The following is a 15,000-nucleotide window of genomic DNA, read 5'->3' as shown; positions in this document are numbered from 1 at the left end:
GATACAGATTCAGATATCCCGCTAGACAGATGTAAACAAAATGACAAATGGAGAGACAGAAACATGAGAAGAAGGTACTGAAATCTCTCTCTCTCTCTCTCTCTCTCTCTCTCTCTCTCTCTCTCTCTCCAACAACCATGGCCCTTGCAATTAAATTATAAAAAAAACTGCATAAGAAAAAAAAATTACAGTTCAACCCATCCAATATTGCATACGCTCGTTGGGGAATACTTGTGTTGGAATATTATTGAAGGGAATCACTAGAGAGAGAGAGAGAGAGAGAGAGAGAGAGAGAGAGAGAGAGAGAGATCCCTAACTCTTACCTCCACACTCAATCTCACCACACACACACACACACACACACACACACACACACACACACACACACACACACACACACACACACAAAGAGACAGTGATAGATAAACACAGAATAGACAGATAGTGGCGCCTGGTGGTTTAGTGGAACAGGCGTCATAGTGGGGGTAAACACAATGCCTCACGCGCCATGATTCGAATCCACAAGAGGTGACTGGGCGTTTTTCTGTTACATAAAATGCGAATAGGGAAAGTGGGAGTATTTATTTGGTATATGACTGCCTTGCTTTGTTTTCACCTAGGTCCATTATGAGAGAATATGGGATAAAGACAGATAGATAGATAGATAGACAGGCTGATAGATAGATAAGTAAACGACAGACAGATAGACAGATAGACAGACACATAAATATAGACAAGAATATGAAGTGGTGGATGGGAAACGCAATGACCTTTTCCAGTCATGATCGTTCACACTGACCTCGGTAAAGGTCTCTCTCTCTCTCTCTCTCTCTCTCTCTCTCTCTCTCTCTCTCTAATATATATATATATATATATATAGATATGTAGATAGAGATATATATATAGAAATATATATATATATATATAGATATATATATATATATAACCAGTCAAGAGAGAACCAGACAAGAATTTTACACACGGCGCTCTATAACTACTGTATACATACGAGTATGTAGTTTTAGCTTCTATATATGCACTTCCCTTGTACAAATATGCTCTTACCTTGTGTATATATGTATCTATTGTGTCTATTTAACTTTGCTCCCCTTCTCTCTCTCTCTCTCTCTCTCTCTCTCTCTCTCTCTCTCTACATATTTATCTTACCCCTGTTGGCTTGGCTGAGGGCTGGAGTGTTTAGTTATTAATTAAAAATACACATTACGAAGGTTCACCATAGATAATAAGAAACTGTTCGCCTTAAAAATAAAATTAAATAAATAAATATATAGATAAGTAAAAAAAATAAAAAGGTGTCTGGTAATAATGGGCATAACTGGACGATTTATTTTCATCAGAAGGAACTGTGCCAATACCACAACTCTCTCTCTCTCTCTCTCTCTCTCTCTCTCTCTCTCTCTCATAAAATCGTTACGAAGCAGCAGGAAGGAATTAATTAAAAGGGTTATTAAAGACCGTCTTTAATCCTAGCACCTCTTCCTTAGCGATTTATTTTTTGGATATGGTTGGTTAATACCTTTTTTGGCTATACTGGAAGGATTTACGTAACATAAGAGGACAGTAAGGTGTAAAGAGCAAAATAAATCACTTACGGAAAGGTGTTAGGGAGCTTCCTTACCTCCTAACAGCAAGAATAAAATACTGTAGTAAAAATAGTTGGCTAAGATTTATACAGATGTCAGAGGAAAAAAAAAATATTAGTCATGTCTGTTGAAACTTTGTGAGCGAGGAGAGAAAAAAGAAAGAAAAAAAAAGAAAGAAAAAGAAAAGGAATTATGTTAAAAAAAGGAAAAGAAAAAAGAACTGCATGCTTTAAACAAATGATATACAGAGAAAAATGCTTTGTGAATTCATCAACTTCATATATGGCACTCTGACACGCAACTGACAAAGAGAGAGAGAGAGAGAGAGAGAGAGAGAGAGAGAGAGAGAGAGAGCAAAAAGCAATACCCCGACTCAATTTAAAGCCAGAATTACATACAAGCTTTCTTTGATGTAGACGGTAGCAATAAACAAGGCTGGGAGAAATTAATAGTGTGCTACGGGTCTCCAATCACAGCGTCAATAAATCAAAACTCGAAAAATCTAATATCTTTGACTGGGGACTTCCATATATCTTTTTACGTGCGGTCAATTTTGAGAAGAAAGAAATGGAAAAATGGAAATCAAGTTCATGCATATTTATCTGACAATTGAGGGCGATGCGGCTTCCTTCATTTGTTTATTTTTGTTTTGTTTTTCTGTAAGGAAGAAGGAACCAAAGGCCAGACTCCCGCAAGATTGTTCCCCAAGAGAAAAAATATATACAAGGAACTACTGCGGACTCATCAATTCTTACGATAAATACAGGGAGAGTGAACACTAACTTTTGAGACTTAGTGATACTTTCTTTGGACCTCAACACACTTTTCAGGGGACTGTGTTAGAGTTTCATAATTGTTCGTCTTGAAAGTGGCGCCACATTCCTGACCGAAATCGTACATGATATCACTCTAGGGGGTTCTGGGTGATGATAAAAAATAATAATAATAATAAAAATAATACTTGGTTATTTTAGAAACAACAAATGGAATTGTTACTGTAACACTACGTCCTTTCTCAAAATTCTTCATAATCTTTCTCAAAACTTTGTACACCTCTTCGTCCTGTCTAAAAACTCTTAAAAACTGTTCGTCCTCTAACTCAAAGCTCTTCAAAACTCTTCATCCTGTATCTAAAAACTCTTAAAAACTCTTCATCCTGTATCTAAAAACTCTTAAAAACTCTTCATCCTGTATCTAAAAACTCTTAAAAACTCTTCATCCTGTATGCAAAAACTCCTAAAAACGCATCATTCTGTATTTTAAAAATCTTAAAAATTCTTCATCCTGTATCTTAAAACTCTTAAAAATTCTTCATCCTCTCTAAAAACTCTTCATCCTGTATCTTAAAACTCTTAAACTCTTCATCCTATATCTAAAAACTCTTAAACTCTTCATCCCATATCTAAAAACTCTTAAAAACTCTTCATCCTGTATTTAAAAACTCCTAAAAACTCTTAATCCTGTACCTATAAACTCTCAAAAACTCTTCATCCTGTATTTGAAAACTCCTAAAAACTCTTAATCCTGTACCTATAAACTCTCAAAAACTCTTCATCCTGTATTTAAAAACTCTTATAAGCTCTTCATCCTGTCTCAAAACTCTTCGTCCAGCGTCTCAGCAGGTAAGGAAGAGCAAAAAATGTGTGTGTGTGTGTGTGTGTGTGTGTGTGTGTGTGTGTGTGTGTGTGTGTGTGTCAGAGATTCCAAAGTATTCCCCAGGTCGCTTTATTATTACTCCGCCTCCTGCCAATATCTACTGAGAATATTCGTGGTCCAATATTCCTTTCAATACCTCCAATATATACAGCCTCGATCAGGGAATATCTGGGGACTACGGTATTCCTCAGGTCCCTCTAAATATTCCCTCATCTCCTACAAATATTTACTGAGAATATTCGCGTCTCAGTATCACCTTCAACAGCTCCAAACATGTGGCGTCGATCAGGGAATATTCGCGACGTCAAATATTCCCCCGGCGTCTCTGAATATTACCCCACCTCCTACCAATAATTGCTGTAAATATTCGTGTTTCAATATCCTCTTCAACGGCTCCAGAATTATTGTCTCGATCACGAAATATTCAGGACTTCAAATATTCCCCATGTGCCTATGAATATTACCCGCCTGATGCCAATATTTACCAGGAATATTCTGCCTGTATTAACCCGATGACTGTACAAATATTCTGGCGTTGGATGCAATATAAAGTAATTCAAAGCCCATTATTTCTTTGACAGATATGTAAAGACTTCGAATATTCCCCGGCATCCTACCGATATTCGCTGTGAATATTCAAAGGTTACTAAACCCCTGATATATATATGTGCAAGGGACAGTGGATGGATAAGCTGATTTTTCATGGAGGGATTAAATAAGCTTAGAATTTTTAACTTTCATCGTATAAGACGCAGATACGTATGAGAGCGTTGCGTGCTTAAGTACTTGTTGTTTTTATTCTTTACACTAATACCTACAGATCTAGTTAAATTACACGCCTTTGCAGGGTGTATTTATCCCGACTTGGGCGAGGTGTTGGTGATGGTAGGGTGGCAGAGAAGATCGTGTGATGATGAGGGTGATACCGTGTGGTGATGACTGTGGTGAGGTGTGATGTGGGTGGTGAAGGGTTGAAGTGATGATAAGGTGGTAAGGTGTGTTTATAGTGGTAGTGTCTGTGACGGTGTCTAGGTACGGCTGTTGGTGTTTGGTGATTCTCTCTTTCTCTCTCTCTCTCTCCAGCGTCCTTCATGCTCTACTGGCACTGCTATTTGCCTTCCTACACTCACGCTCCACTTCCCCACCAACACCTCACTTCCCCACCTCCCTCCACTTTCCCACCATTCCCCTCCCTCTCCCCCACCTCTCCCTTCCCCTTCACCCCAACCCAATCCCCAAACTTTCTAGACCATTCCTCAACTCCTGAACCTCCCACTCCCCCAACATCTCACCCTCCCTGTCCTTCCCTCCCCAGCACGTCACTTTACCATCACGCCACTTCCCACCCCCCTCACTTCCGCACCATGTCTCCCTCCCAACACCTACGTCTCTGCCTCAACACGTCACCTCCCAAATAACTTCATTTCCCAAACAGTAACTTCCCATTTCATTTCCCAGGCTCTTCCCTCCTTTCCCCATACCTCTCCCTCATCACCATACTCACTTCACTCCCTCCCCATTCTTTCACTCCCTCCCACTTTTCCACCCCTTCCCTCCTTTCCTACTCTACTCCCCACATTATTACCCATCCTAGCTATTCTTGCCCCTTCCCCACCCATTTCCACTTCTCTCCCCTGCCTCTCTCCCCCCTTACCCATCCATTCCCACTCTTTGACCCCTTCCCTCCCCGTCTTCTACTCCTCCCCACCCTCTCCCCTCCCCTCCCCAACTCTCTTCACCATCATCATATACATGTGATTCTTGTACCCCTCCCCTCCCTCCATTGTAGAGAAGGGGGAATGGGGAGGGGGAGGGATGAGACAATGGGGAGAGGAGAGAAGGGAGATGGCCATTGAAGGGGTGACTTTAACGAACAATAACTCCACTCCCTGACTAATTTAATGGGCAATCAGGGGAGAAACGTGATTACGGGAGGGGAGGGAGAGGGGAGAAAGGTGGGAGAGGGAGGAGGGGGAGAGGAAAGGTGGGGAGGAAAGGTGGGGAGGGAAGGGAGGAAGGGGGAGAGGAAAGTAGGGGAGGGGAGGAAGGAGGAGGGAGACACGGGCAGGGGAGGGAAGGGAGGAAGGGGGAGAGGAAAGTGGGGGAGGGGAGGGGAGGGAGGAGGGGGGAGAGAAGGACAGGGGAAGGAAGGAGAGAGGTTGAGCAAGGACAGGAGGGGATGGGAAGGAAAGGAGGGAAGGGGGGGGAAATGAAATTAGGGGAAGAGAGAGAGAAAAGGAAAGATGATGTGAAAATGAGAGCAAGGGAACGGAGGGGAAGGCAGAAGAGGGGAATGGAAGGGAAGGGAAGGAGAAGGGAAGGAAAGTAATGTCAAGAAGAGGATAGAGGAGGAAGGGAGGGGAGAGGAGAAAGGATGGGGGAGAAATAAAAGGGGAGGGAAGGGATGGGAAGAAAATAATGAAAAGGGGAGACGATGGGGAGGGGGAGGGACTACAGGTGATGAGAAAGACAAAAAAGAGGAATGGGAAAATGTGACAAGGCGAGGCTGGGGTGGAAAGGAGGGAAGGAAAAGAAGGAAACGGGATGAGAGGGAAGGCAAAGGAAATCCCCTACCCTTCCTTCCCCCTCCTTCAGTTTCTTATCCTCTTCCTTCTTTTCCCAACTTCTTTCCCCTCCGACTCCTCCCTCACACTTTCCTTCCTTCCTTCTCTCCCTTAGCTTTCCTTTTATTTGCTCTTCTTCCTTCTTCTCTCCTCTCCTCCCTTCCTTTCTTTATCATCCCCCCTTTTTTTTTTCTCTCTCTCTCTCTCTCTCTAATTGCATTACTCCCCGTCTCTCTTGTTCATTTAAATGCAATTAGGAGCTAAACATCTTAGGTGCTCCTTGTACTGAACCACTTAGCGAGAGAGAGAGAGAGAGAGAGAGAGAGAGAGAGAGAGAGATGGGTTTCGTAATTTCTCTGTATCGAACTGTTATCGGCATTTGTTTTTACCCTTTCAGCACGATGACGTCTTTATTATTTTATTCTTGCTCTCTACAGACGACTTTATTCAGCTTAGGATTGTTGTTGATGATGAAGATGATGATGATGACGGTGATGAAGAGGAGAAGGAGGAGGAGGAGAGGATGGTGATAAGGATGCTGTTAGTATGGTGATAACGGTGGTGGAGGTGAAGATGATGATAACTATGATGATAACAGTGATGACGATGATGATGATAATAATAAAGATAATAATAACGACGACGACTACGGCGATAATAAAATACACTACAAACTTCCCCAGACCAGGAAGGAAATACGAGTTGCGAGGAAAATGAAAGTGTGTCCAGTAGCCAAGGGGAAATCCACTCATCTTGTTAAGGAAGTTTGGGGAGGAGGAGCTTCTGTTGGTTAAGGAATATTTCTGAGTTTTAATCATTCGGTGTGCTGGAAAATCTACCTGTCTATTTATCTATCTCCTTATCTATCTATCTATGCACCTATCAATCTATCAACAGTACCTATCCATCAATCTATCTATGCATCAATCTTCTATCTATCAATCTATCCATCTACCTATCTAACTATCCATCAATATTCTATCTATCAATCTATCCATCTACCTATCTAACTATCAATCTATCTATCTATCCACCTATCTATCTATCTATATCCGGACTGATTTTGACGGCTCTATTAGTCTGCAGCAGTAATGGCAGGATTTTCAGTGGATCCCGACGTTGCACCTCCTCGTTAGCGACTTATTTTATACATTACAGCGGACTCTGCTTACCTTTTTGTTGACGGACCTAATGAAGTCCGCAGCGGTGATAGCGGGACTCTCAATGGACCCCGGCCTGGCTTGTGGCGAGGGCAGCTGTGAGGTGGAGGCGACGTCACCCACCGCGACCCAGGTGGAGCACGAGCGGGAGGTGGGGTCAAGGCGGGGCAGCAACACCCCCTCCAGCCGACCCCCTCCCCCACACACGTTGATCTGCAGGAGGAAGTTGCCCTGCCATTAGTGTTAGAGTCTGTCCTCGTGCTGGATGATGATGATGATGATAATGATGATGATGATGATGATGATGATGATGATGATGAGGAGGAGGAGGAGGAGGAGCAGGTGGAGGAGCAGGTGCAGAAATAAGAGGGAAAGAAAAAGGAGGAAGAAAGATAATAATGATGATAAAACAGGTTCTTGCCTATAATGCTGGATGATGATGATGATGATGATGATGATTATGATGATGATGATACGGAGGAGGAGGTGGAGGAGGAGGTGGAGGTGGAGGAGCAGGTGCAGAAATAAGAGGAAAATTAAAAGGAAGAGGAGGAAGATATTGGTGATGATGATGAAACAGGTTCTTGCCTATGATTTCCTGCCCTCCTCCATAACACTACTTCCCCGCGACGCAAAGGCCAGTAATTTCCCCATACGGCAGAGGACAAACAAATAATTTCCCGCCGCCACTGAGGACAACTAATTTCCCCGTGAGGCTGAGGACAGGTTAGTTCCCTTTGCTGCTAAGACCAGCTATTTCCTCCTGGCGCTGAGTATGCTACATCTAATTTCCTGTGGTGGAGAGGGACGCCTTCATGTGGTGGCGCTGATATAAATGAGCTGCTCCTCTACCCGGTTCTACAAACGTCTCCCAAGTTCCTGCCTAACCCGCAAAAGGAGGAGGGTGAGCTGCATAAAGACAGCTTCAGTCAGTAGTCCACCGAGTTCACATCTAAATGAGCCTAGGGTTATTACTGCTACTGTTTCTACTATACTTCTTCTTCGCCTACTGCTATTACTACTACTACTACAACTATACTACTACTACCACTACTACTACTATTATACTTCTGCTACAACAACACCTACCACAACTACTACTACTATTACTACTACTACTACTAATGCTGCTACTACCGTACTACTTTTATATGCTAATTCTGGTTAAGTAGATGATGATGATGATGATGATGATGATTATACGGTTTATTACATCCAAAAACAGAGAAATAAACACATAGAAAAAAAAACGAAACAATTCACCCAAAAACAGGGAGATAAACAAAACAAACAACTACGCAAATCACCCCAAAACTGAGAAATAAACATACAAAAATAACAAAATAACTACATAAATAACCCAATAAATAACTCAGCATTAAATATTTACCTCGCTGACCCAGGTTCGATTCAGCTCGCCTTCGCTGGACGCTCCAATACCGCTGATGTCTGAGGTGCTGAAGCTCTTGTGGACGCCCAGTGCTGAGCTCAGAGCCGCGCAGGACCGGATCAGCTCACTCTCCTCCTCCCCCCACAGGTTGGCCGCCCCCCCACCATCCCCTGCTGAGCTACCCCCACAGCCCCCACCCGCCCCACCGCCCCCTGTAGACGGCACCTGGGGAAGGGAGATAGTGGTGAGATAGTTTTAATTTCTCACATTATCTTTCTTTCTATCTTACTGACAGGTAGATGGGAAAGAAGATGAGTGGTTACAGGTCTCCAACGCTCTCTCTCTCTCTCTCACTCACACACACACACACACACACACACACACAAACAGCATCCCGTCAAGCCGCCACCCAATAATCTCACCGACACGAATTTATGCTCAAAGTTGTGCGGATCCGACGACGTGACGAGAGGGTCTGTGTGTGTGTGTGTGTGTGTGTGTGTGTGTGTGTGTGTGTGTGTGTGTCTGTGTGTCTGTGTGTGTGTGTCTGTGTGTCTGTGTGTGTGTGTGTGCTTAATTTCATTATTTGGTGTGCTGTGGTAAATGAAACACTCCAATTATCACCCTAGCATTGATATACAGACGTCAATAAATATGTTCACACCTTACATCCCACATACTTACACATTTATTTACTTAACCTGATGTACAAACTTCATGAGGTGATTTTGGGGATAATTTTGAGTATCTATCTATCTATCTATCTGTCTATCTATCTGTCTGTATCTTTCTTGACTGAAATGAAAAACACGTCATCAGAGTGAAAGGCTTTATTACTGGTTAAATACGAATATAGATCTCGAAAGCAGGACCCCCACACACACACACCCAGACCCCCACCCCCTCCACCACCCCACACCAAGACCCCCACCCCCTCCACCCCCACACACACACTGGCGTGAAATTGTGGCACTGGGGTTAAGCCCGTACATAAGCCGGCCATAAAAGAGGCTTAATTCCTCAGTAAGGCTACACTGCATTAGCCTGAGAGCACAACACGAGGGGTAGGGGTCATTTGGTGGGGAGGGAGTGGGGGGAAAGAGGGGGGAAGGAGGGGGTTGGAGGGTGACTGTAAACCCGTATAAACCCCTTCACACCAATGCCCTACTTTCCATTTTCTTCCTGTTATCCCAGATTATTTTCCTTCACCTAAGGATTGCTTTTGGAACTGGAATGGTTAGACAGAGCCTTCATTAAAACCCTAATTTGCGGTCGTTTCCCCCCCAAGCTGAACAAAATACCGTCTACTGGTTGGAACAAAAATACAGACGTTATTGGAGTGAAGGGGTAAAGGGTGGGACAAAAGTTCGCCTACTATTACACTGCGTCTATTTCACATTTATGGCCTGTCTGTCACTTTCCCTTCTGGTGCATCACACAAGAAAAAATAATCTATGGATAGGGAAACATACCAAGCCTCTCTCACCTCAACAATATTAGCTAGTATAGGAAAGTGAGAAGTAGCAGAGGTGAAATATTAAGCGAATGGACAGAGAAACAAAACAAAACTCTCTCTGCATTGGGATATTAGCCAGTAGAGGAAAGAGCAAAGCAGGAGAGGAGAAATATCAGGTGAATCTGGACAACGCAAAACTCTCTCAGGTTAAGATTATATTAACCAGCGGAGTCAAGTTAGAATCAGGGAGGGTGAAATATTAGGCAAATGGACAAAGACATAATAAACCTCACTCTGCTTAGCGATATTAGCCAGCAGGGGAAAGTGAGAAGCAGGAGAGGTGAAATATCAGGCGAATCTGGACAGAGAAATAAAACAAGCCTCTCCCATCTCAGAAATATTAGCCATCAGAGGAAAGTGAGAAACAGGAGAGGTGAAATATTATTAGTCGACATTGTATCTTGACTCGGCAATTTTTATTCACAAATATATCTCACTTGAACAATATGGATTCAAATTATAGTGGACATACAACTTCAGAGTCCAAGGGTTTATTTATTTGGTGAATGCAAGAATAAACTAAAATACCTAAAGCCCCCTTCCCCTACACAAGGTGAAGAGGCTCCCTAGCACGTCTTCCTTAGTGATTTATTTTGAATAGGCCAGTTACTCCTTTAAATTGTTCTCTACATTCGTGGTGGCTCAGTCGTGGCGAGTTTGTCTCATGATCTGCGAACATCTTGAGACGATTCTGTATATTAAAATTGGGTGCTGGCCATTTTATTTCTTTTTATGCAAGGAAGAAGGAACCAAAGAATAGAAGCCCACAAATTGTTCCCTCCAAGAAAAAATCTAAACAAAAGAGAGAGCTAAATGATGATGTGCTTGCAAATGTTCGCACCCAGTTTGTTCCTACCAATGATAAAAGATAAAATAAACCCGGATCGAAACAAGCGACTACTAGAATGCAATCCGATGCAATTCTGGCCTTTGGTTCCTTCTTCTTTGCATTAAAAAGAAAATAAATAGCGAACCGAACCCGAAGCAAAACGGAAGGCTATTACCGGATTCTTTTTTCTGACGTCAATATTTTCATTTATCTCCTCTCCTTCCCCTTTTCAATTCAGGAACACGACCCAACCTCGCTGATATTAATTTACCATGTCAGATTACCCGAACGAACTTTACAGGAAGAATAAGAGACTAACTAGGAGTGCGTATGAGCGAGGAGGAGGGGGAAGACCGAGGATGAGAAGATGCGATGGAGTAGAGAGGGGGATGTTAGGGGAAGAGCAGCGAAATGGCAAGAGACAGGGAGGCACGGGGGCGATTTGTCTGTTGCTACTCCTTATGGGATTAGGGAGGTATGGCGACAGATAGATAGACAGACAGACAGAATTTTTACAAGTATTAGCCAGCAACACCATCAAAAAAAAAATAATAAAAAAAATAAAAGAAAACACGTACAGAAGCAGCCTTCCCAAAACGGATACCTGCATGTGGACCGAAGCGGAAATTTACTACCTTGTTGCAGCCTTCGCCGACTTCCGTGTTGCAAGACCATAAGGATGCAGCCACTCTTGCTCAAAACATGTGACCGCCGGGAGGAAACGAGGCTCAGGGGGCCCTCCAGCGCTCAGGCTCGGATATTGCAGTGGCTTTAATCCGGTGCCTCGTTTCATCTTGTCGATCACATGTTTTGGGCAAATGTGGCCGCATGCAAGCACACGCACACGCACACAGACATAGACACACACACACACACACACTCTCTCACACACACACACACACACACACACACACACACACACACACACACATACACTACAAGACCAGGCAACCGCAGTCCAGCACATTTAAGGGTAGGTGACCATGCTACTCCCGCTGGTGGCATTACAGGATCGAAACACCTCCAGTCACTTGGGGATCGAACCTACACATGACCGACACTCCGACCGGGGCGTCCTGACCACTAGACCACCAGGCGACGTCTATTTACATCTACTTATATGTCGATAATTTGGGGTTAATAATGTACTAAGAGGGGGTTGTGAGAGAGAGAGAGAGAGAGAGAGAGAGAAAGTAAAAGAAGTAAAGGAAAAAAGAGAGAAGCAAAAGGAGAGAAAAACGGAGAGAAGCGAAATATAAGAAAAGAGTGAAATGGAGGAGGACGTAGAAAAAACAAGGAAGTTGAAAATTAAATACAGGAATTAGAGAAAGATTTGCCACGCCTGAAGGAGGGTGAAGGGAGGATGTGGGGAGACGGAAATGACGTGGTGGATGGGGAGGGGAAGTAAGGGAGGAAAGTACCAGACGTAGGGAAGTACACAGCGCAGAGGGTATGAGACTGGCTGCTATTATTATTATTATTATTACTGCGTTAGTTTTTTCCCAGGCTCTCCGGATCCTACCTCACTCCATCTCAGAGCTTGAAAGAGGTATGGATGATGATGATGGTAATGATGATGATGGTGATGATGATGATGATGATTACTGTATTATTTTAATTATTATCATTTTCACTATTATTATTATTATTATTATCATTATTATTATTATTACTAAACCCGAAGATACGAACTTTGACGAAATGTGAACGAAGCTAAAGAAAACGAGGTATGATTGAATGGGAAACTAAGGTAAGGGGCAGCGAAGAGGAAATGCCATCAGCAGAACTATTCACCATGGAGGTATTCACGCTCCAACACACACCAATATAGCAACCCCTTCACCCTCCTTGCTTCACTCCCTTCCCTCCCTACCTCCCCTCCTTTCCCCTTCCCTACCTCCCTCACCTCCACTCTGTTTCTCCCTACCGCTCCCCCCTCCTTCTTCCATAACCCCCCTCCTACTCCCTAATTTTTCTTTCCCCTCCCCTACGTTCCCTCATCCAATCCTCCTCTCATCGCACCTATCTCCCATTCTTCAACCTCCCATCACCTTCCCCTAACTTTCTACCCCTCTCCGCCCCCCCTTTCCCTACCTCCCCATGCCCCGTTCCCGACTTCTCACTCCCTCCCTTTCCTCTCCATTCTTCACCCTCCCCTTCTCCACCCCTCGTTTCCCACTTCCCCACCCCTTCCCCTACCCCTCCCTCCCTACCCTTCCTCTCCAGTCTCTCTCACCCTACCCTTCATTTCTCCCACCTCCCTCCACCCCTCCTCCCACTATCCCCCACCCCTTCCCCTCCCCCTCGTCATCCAAACACCCCTATTAACTACTCAGGTCCCTAATTACCACCCACACAGTCGGTCATTAAGGGGTAATTGCCTGGAGGTTTCGTGTCGTCATTAAGGTGATCGTGAGTTCCGGTGCACACCAGTTGCCTAACCTTGTCTTTGACGGTTGGGAGCGGTGGAGGGGAGGGGAGGGGAGGGCTTCCGGAAGAGCGTAGATGGGGGGTTGGGTAGTTTGTACGGCTGGGTGTGGGGGTGAGGGGTAGAGTGATTTGACTGGGTTGGGTTGGATTAGGTTAAGTTAGGTTAGGTTAGCTTGGGTGGGATGGGATGGGATGAGAAGGGCTGGGTTGGGTTAGGGGGTTAGGCTGGGCTGCCCTGGGCTGGGTTGGGATGGATTTGGTAGGGCAAGGCAGGGCAGGGCAGGGCAGGGCAGGGCAAAGTAGGGTAGAGGGTGTGTGAGGGTAAGGTAGGGTAAGATATATATAGTGTAAGATCGTTTAGGTCAAGGGTTTAGGTTATATTGGGTTAGTGGCATTCGGAACAGCGTAGAAGGGAAGGCAGTGACTGATGTGGGGGAGTGAGGGTGAGGGATAAGGTGCTACAAGGAAGGAGGGAGTTGGAGTGGATTAGGGTGACGTGGGACTGAAGAATGATAAAGGGTGAAGAAGAATATGTCAATGGGGGAGAGCGAAAGGATGATGGAGGGCAGAGTGTGTGTGTGGGGGAGGTGATGGACAGGGTGTTGGAAGGGTGAAGGAAGATAAGAGAGCTGAGGAAGAGTGTGTGGTGGATTTAAGGGAGTGTGAAAGGGTGGGAGAATGGGGAGTGAAGGTGAGAGTAAGATGAAGATAATGGGTATGTAGGACTGAGGGTGTAAGGATGAAGGATGGGGTGTCAGGGAGGATGAGGAAATGAGGGACTGGATCTGCAGGGTGAGGGGGAGGAATGGAGGTAATGAAAAGTACAAAAGGAAGTACAAGAGGAAGTGTACAGTAAGGGTCACTTCCTGCTTTGGTGTCAAGGAGATGGGGGAGGAAGTGACGGTGTTGAGGTGAAAGGCTGGGTGTTTATCTATCTATCTATCTATCCATTTATCTATGTGTATCTACTTCTATCTATACACATACATACCAATACAGATAGACAGATAAACTGTGCATTCGTCTGGAGGTAGTACGAGTAAAGCAACGTAAAATAAGTCGCTATATTGAAGGTGTTAAGTATTCTGCACTAGCCTTGCCTCGGAACCCTACGCTCCAAAAGGAACATTACATTAGTGATTTTACAGTTTTTAATATATTTACAGGATCACCTCCAATTATTATTATTATCTTTGTATTACTGCTGCTACTACTACTATTATTATTGTTGTTATTATTATTATTATTATTATTATTATTATTATTATTATTATTATTAGTTATTGTATTACTGCTGCTACTACTACTACTACTATTACTACTACTACTACTACTTCAAGGGGTAACGAAAGGAAAAATCTCAGGTGTAAGTAACTTTTAAAACCCTCGTCTGCCTTTGCACAGCGGCCATCAAAGACTCGGGAAGCAATATTTCACGCTTTCTCGGCCCACATCAACCCCCCTTCCCCCCACCCCTGGCTGTCCCCCCTCCTAATTCTCATATAACCCTCTTCCCCCAACCTCATCTAACCCCCCTCTCCTATTTCTTTCTTCAATTTCCACCTTATTCTCATCTAACCCCAACTTCCCTACTCTTTCCCTCAACCCTCACCTCTCCACCTCATACCCACCTAACCTCTCCCTCACCTCTCCACTTCATACCCACCTAACCTCTCATCCACCTCTTCCTTCAACCCCCACCTCTCCGCCTCACCCTCAATAAACCCATTACCCTCTCCCCTACCCCTTCCTTCAACCCCATATCTCCACCATACCCTTACCTAACCTCCCTCCACTTTCCCCCACCTCTCCACCTCACTCATTTATACCCCTCCCCTCTCCCCTACTCCC

At 44.2% G+C, this 15,000-nt stretch overlaps 1 protein-coding gene across 1 annotated transcript in view; it reads right to left on the bottom strand.

The window, feature by feature from the left end:
- Window positions 1-15,000, bottom strand: part of LOC145398616 (uncharacterized) — a 41,448-nt gene that overhangs the window by 16,944 nt on the left and 9,504 nt on the right. Inside the window, exons 2-3 of the mRNA XM_080271428.1 lie at window positions 8,375-8,599; window positions 6,997-7,215 (exon numbers count right to left, since the gene is read on the bottom strand). Coding sequence (XP_080127554.1) covers window positions 6,997-7,215; window positions 8,375-8,599 — 444 coding nt within the window. The remainder of the gene's footprint in view (window positions 1-6,996; window positions 7,216-8,374; window positions 8,600-15,000) is intronic.

Source organism: Coenobita brevimanus, chromosome 46 (genome assembly GCF_032717465.1).
Source record: "Coenobita brevimanus isolate Jiangsu-jjx chromosome 46, ASM3271746v2, whole genome shotgun sequence".
NCBI classification, from domain to species: Eukaryota; Metazoa; Arthropoda; class Malacostraca; order Decapoda; family Coenobitidae; genus Coenobita; species Coenobita brevimanus.
This window is presented reverse-complemented; position numbering and strand designations above follow the sequence as displayed.